The 2,201-nt window shown below is 45.0% G+C and overlaps 1 protein-coding gene across 1 annotated transcript in view; it reads left to right on the forward strand.

Moving 5' to 3' along the window:
- Positions 1 to 2,077, forward strand: part of LOC105119379 (nuclear-pore anchor-like) — a 15,808-nt gene extending 13,731 nt beyond the window's left edge. Inside the window, exons 26-27 of the mRNA XM_011017509.1 lie at positions 48 to 318; positions 446 to 2,077. Coding sequence (XP_011015811.1) covers positions 48 to 318; positions 446 to 1,815 — 1,641 coding nt within the window. The 3' untranslated portion in view covers positions 1,816 to 2,077. The remainder of the gene's footprint in view (positions 1 to 47; positions 319 to 445) is intronic.
- The last annotated feature ends 124 nt before the right edge of the window (positions 2,078 to 2,201 follow it).

Raw genomic sequence — 2,201 nt, forward strand, 5'->3', positions numbered from 1 at the left:
GTGTGTGTGAGACTGAGTTTATGGATGAAAAATCTTACATGTTCTAGCGTTCTTTTTCTCTTGTCCCTTTGGGAAGATTGGTCCATTGGTTGAGAACTTTATGCATTTGTTTTTTAATTTCGTTCTTCAATTCACTTCAGGGCACCTCTGTGGTTCAGCTTCTTTCGGGGACCATCTTGGATGATCTAGCTGCCACCTATGTATCAGCTATTGAGAACTTTGAAAGGGTAGCACTTTCTGTTTCCTCTGAACTTGGAGCTGGTGTCCAATCAGTGGAGAATCCTTTGATTCCAGATGCTTCTGCCACTGTTACTCCTGGTAATCAACTAATCATCTTCTTTGGTTTGCCTTAGACTACTAGGTGATAACTTTTAAGGTGGCAAGTTGCTTTCCTGCTTATCCCCATTTTCAGTTTGAGCATCTCTCTTTCTATTTTGCGTTGCAGGTCAGGCAGTTCCTTCTCAGGCTACCATCGTTTCATCAGTAGCTCCTCATGCTCACTTACCTACTAAAATGGCCGAAGAGAAGGAGAGAAAAGTTCCTGTACCCAAACCCAATGTTGAAACTCGCAAGACAGGGAGGAAGCTGGTAAGACCCCGGCTTGTTAGACCTGAAGAGCCTCCAAGCGATGTTGAGATGTCAGAGGTGGATGGATCTACTAGTGTGGCAAAGCTTACACCAGCTAGCGAGTCTGAAACTCAACACAATATCACACCATCTTCTCAGCCAATAGCCCGCAAGCGCCTTGCTTCATCTAGTTCTGACTTGAACGAGCAGCCCTTTAATCAAGGAGAGACTAGCTCTGATGTTCCACCACCTGTTTTGAAGAGACCAAAAGGTACTGATTCCGTGCAAGAAGGTAGTGAAGGACAAGCTGCCACTCTATCAGAGACTCTGGTGACTCTTCCGGTGGTGGAAGAATCAGCTGTCACTGATTTGTCTCAAGGTGAAGAGGAAGCTGTTGCAGAAAAGGAAGAGGTTGAGACTTCCGGAGAGAAAGCAGAGCCTCCAAAAGAATCTGAACAATTAGATGACACAACTCAAGTTGAACCAGAGAATGAGACAAATGAAGTTGCTGAAGAGATTTTGGATAAACCAAATGAAAGTGGAATGGAAATTTATGATGGTTCGAAGGATCATGCTACTGCAGAAGACAACCAACAATCACCTGTGGAGTTTGAAAATGAGAGGGAAGAGGGGGAACTAGTTGCAGAAGTCGAGGAAGGCACTGATATGTCAAACATGGCAGGGAGCCCAGAAACTGGGGAAGTTCTTCCTGACACTACTCCTGTGGCTTCACCAGCTAGGATTGATGATGAAGCTATGGTTCCTGTGGGAATGGAGTCAGGTGAGATTAATTCTCCTGAGATGATCACTGATGAGAAGAATGATGAGGGTGATATAGTTGAAGAAATTGGTGAAGGTTCCGACAAGTCAAATGATGGTGGTGACCAGATAGCTGTGGAGACTGATCAGAGTCCTGAGGCTGCTTCAGTCGCTGGAGAGAGAACAACAGCTACTGCCAATACAGAAATGGATGCATCAAAACAAGCTAGTTCCAGTGGAGCAGAGGCAGAAGAGGTTAGACAGGTATCACCTGCAAGTAACACCTCTACTGTTGTCAATTTAGCAGAGCGAGCTAGGCAGAGGGCAATGCTGAGACAGGGTGGAGGTGGAGGTGGAGCTCCTGCAGTACTTTCTTCTCCAAGTACTAGAGGCCGTGGAAGAGTTCTACGTGGTCGAATAGCACGTGGTGCACGTGGTGGGCGTGGTGGGCGAAGTGGACGAGGACAAACTCCTGGTCAACAGGGTTAAGATCTTCCCCATATGGTTCTGTTAAACCCGTGAATACAGCCTCTTTCTTTCTTTTTTCTGGGAAATTGTTGAAGTCTCTGACTCTTCATTAGATCAAGGTAAACAGTCAATCACATTGCCCTAGGAAAATTTTGAGTGAATAGAAGGCATGTCTTTCCTGGTCCCCTTGTTCATTATTGACAAGCTCTTTAATTATCAGATTACTTCCCCCATATTTTGCTGAAACAAGATCGTAAAAAATTATGATCGAGTTGCATCCACATCCATAACTTGGCAAGACTCGGTCAGTGTTGGGGTGTTTGTTATCTGCATTTTGTGGATTGCGGTACAGGTTCGAGGCACTGATTGTGGCATCTGTTTTACGAATGCTTTTCAAAATTCTAAGG

Source organism: Populus euphratica, unplaced genomic scaffold (genome assembly GCF_000495115.2).
Source record: "Populus euphratica unplaced genomic scaffold, PopEup_1.0 scaffold2838.1, whole genome shotgun sequence".
Taxonomy (NCBI): domain Eukaryota; kingdom Viridiplantae; phylum Streptophyta; class Magnoliopsida; order Malpighiales; family Salicaceae; genus Populus; species Populus euphratica.